The sequence below is a fragment of the Triticum aestivum genome, chromosome 5B (genome assembly GCF_018294505.1).
Source record: "Triticum aestivum cultivar Chinese Spring chromosome 5B, IWGSC CS RefSeq v2.1, whole genome shotgun sequence".
In the NCBI taxonomy this organism is placed as follows: domain Eukaryota; kingdom Viridiplantae; phylum Streptophyta; class Magnoliopsida; order Poales; family Poaceae; genus Triticum; species Triticum aestivum.
Genome location: NC_057807.1, coordinates 442,113,316 through 442,115,433, shown reverse-complemented (window position 1 = coordinate 442,115,433; position 2,118 = coordinate 442,113,316). Strand labels below are relative to the sequence as shown.

The following is a 2,118-nucleotide window of genomic DNA, read 5'->3' as shown; positions in this document are numbered from 1 at the left end:
CTGCGTTGCTAAGCATGAGGGTCGAGCCGCATGAGTGTAGGAGGCAGCGGTGGAGATTGGGAGAATCCCCGACCGCAACACTGGCTCAGTAGGTGAGCGGGGTGTTGCAAAGATGCTCGTGTGTTCAATACATGGTACGGCGACACTGATAGTGGAGGCGGGAGTGAACAACAAAGAGAAGAAATGGTTAGTACTTATTTTTGCGAGTAAAAAGGTTGGGACTTGGGAGTTAGGGAAAATACAAAAATATTTTCTTTCAAGGATAAATTATGAACCAACTGGGAGGGAGCTTTCCACCCTGGTCAAGACCTCACACGCCACTGAATGTGGGCCCACTACATGGTGGGACCAAAGTGTAATGTAAAAAGGGACGCTGACCACGACAGTAGCGAAAATATCACTCGCCGACTCAAACTGAATGGTACAGATGGTCTCCAGTGAAGATCGAACGGCTTTGAATGCATCTAGTGGGAATGACCTCAGCGTGCGGGTCATCAGCCGAGCATAAAGTTGGAGCAGACATAGGTAAAAAAGAAGAGTTCTCTTTCGCAACAACTCACAAATAATTCGAAATCGAGACAATTGATCTTGTAAAGAAATTGAAACGTGCATCCTTTATTTTTAACAGTCATACATCACTCCATAGAGTGCTTAGCAACATACAGTGGAAGTGGAAGGAACAGATAATACAACAGCTATACCCATAGACACGGGTTCACCATATGGATACGATCATACAGAGTCGGACACGACAGACACGAGGGGCCACTTAGTTGGCGACGGGGCTCTTCCCGTTCATGGCCGGCAGGAGCTGCGCGTCCCGCACCGCGTGGCAGACCGCCGCGCCGCCGGGCTTCACGCCCAGGAGCCGGAAGGCGGCGTGCTCCGGGTCCCATCGGGATGCGTCGGTGCGGCACACGGCAACCGCGGTCATCGTCACGTCCCCGCGCTCGCCGGCCAGGGCCAGGACGTAGGCCCTCGCCGGGCCGGTTGCGCGGCACCCGTACACGGCCCCTTCGCCGGCTTCACCCCGGCACAGGATGAAATTGGACCCCTCGACCGCCCTCACGGAGTGCACAGTGTACAGCTCCAGCGGCTGTTCTGCCGACGCCTCGGCAGCGCCGGTGGCCCGATGGATCCTGTGGAAGGGCAGGCTCTCCCGGACGCGCACCGCGTCCTCGAGGAAGAACACCGCCGACGACGGCGTGGCGACGTTGCGGACGACGGCGGCGCGGTTCAGTAGGACGTCGGGGGAGGGGGCGCTGGTGGTTTCGCTCCGGGGCAAGGCGTCATCGTAGTCGTAGTTGAAGTTCATGGGCGGCGGCGGGTCCTTGTCCTCCACGTCCTCGACCGCGCCTTCCGGAGTGTCTTTCTCTGCATTCATGCAGCAAGGCACGTGGGTGAGCTAGAGAGAGACGGCCTTCCATCGGAAGATGGCCACAAAATCAGTACCCTGTTCCGTTGATGCGTGGTGATCAAACTGGGGCAGGAGCTCGAGGATGGCGTCCGGCATGGGGGCGTCGGGCAGGGCGGCGCGCAGCAGACGCCGGCTGCCCGGATTGAGCCTGGAGAGACAAAAAAAACGCACCGATGAAATGTTTGACAAGACAAAATTCAGTCGTGTATGATAGGTATCTGTGCCATGCATGGCCGGCTCTACTAGCTAGCTCTTTCGCACCATGAGAACCGTGGCCGTGACGGCGAGAACGAGGAGGCGCGCCATCGTCGGAGCTGCGCGGAGGAAGCGGCCGAGCCAAGCTAGTTAAACCCAGTAACCCACACGACCTTGAGGAAGCTTTGCTGCTCCTTGTGTGGAAACCAAGAGAAATCGTGCCGAATTTATAGAGGGTGCCACGCGCGTAAGCCGGGAGTGGCGACGGCGACGTGAAACGGAAAGCGTCCAGAGCTGGGAATATAATCTCGGCGGCGATTGTTGCATGCGGGAGACGCCTCCGATCTCTGCATTCTGCACTTCACCACCCGGTCTGGTCTGTGGAAAGAAACGATCGACGATGACCTACTCATCGTCTCCACGGCACGTCGCGCCACCCGAGTGACCCGACGGTGGCCGGCACGATCGGAATATAATCTTCAGTGACGACGGTGCAAAATGCAGTG

General features: G+C 57.4%; 1 protein-coding gene across 1 annotated transcript; it reads right to left on the bottom strand.

The window, feature by feature from the left end:
• Positions 1–588: 588 nt before the first annotated feature.
• On the bottom strand, positions 589–1,806 carry LOC123116362 (BURP domain-containing protein 15). The gene is made up of 3 exons (XM_044537326.1): positions 1,679–1,806; positions 1,453–1,565; positions 589–1,374 (listed from the first exon to the last, which is right to left on the bottom strand). Exons 2-3 carry the CDS (start codon positions 1,511–1,513, stop codon positions 770–772), a joined length of 666 nt encoding a protein of 221 aa, XP_044393261.1. The 5' UTR covers positions 1,514–1,565; positions 1,679–1,806; the 3' UTR covers positions 589–769.
• Positions 1,807–2,118: the final 312 nt, after the last annotated feature.

Excerpts from the sequence above, each read along its gene's own strand:
- LOC123116362 (XM_044537326.1), bottom strand. The coding sequence starts at position 1,513 with ATGCCGGACGCCATCCTCGAGCTCCTGCCCCAGTTTGATCACCACGCA. Across the intron at positions 1,375-1,452 it reads CCACGCATCAACGGAACAGG|AGAAAGACACTCCGGAAGGC; the intron begins GTACTGATTTTG and ends GCATGAATGCAG.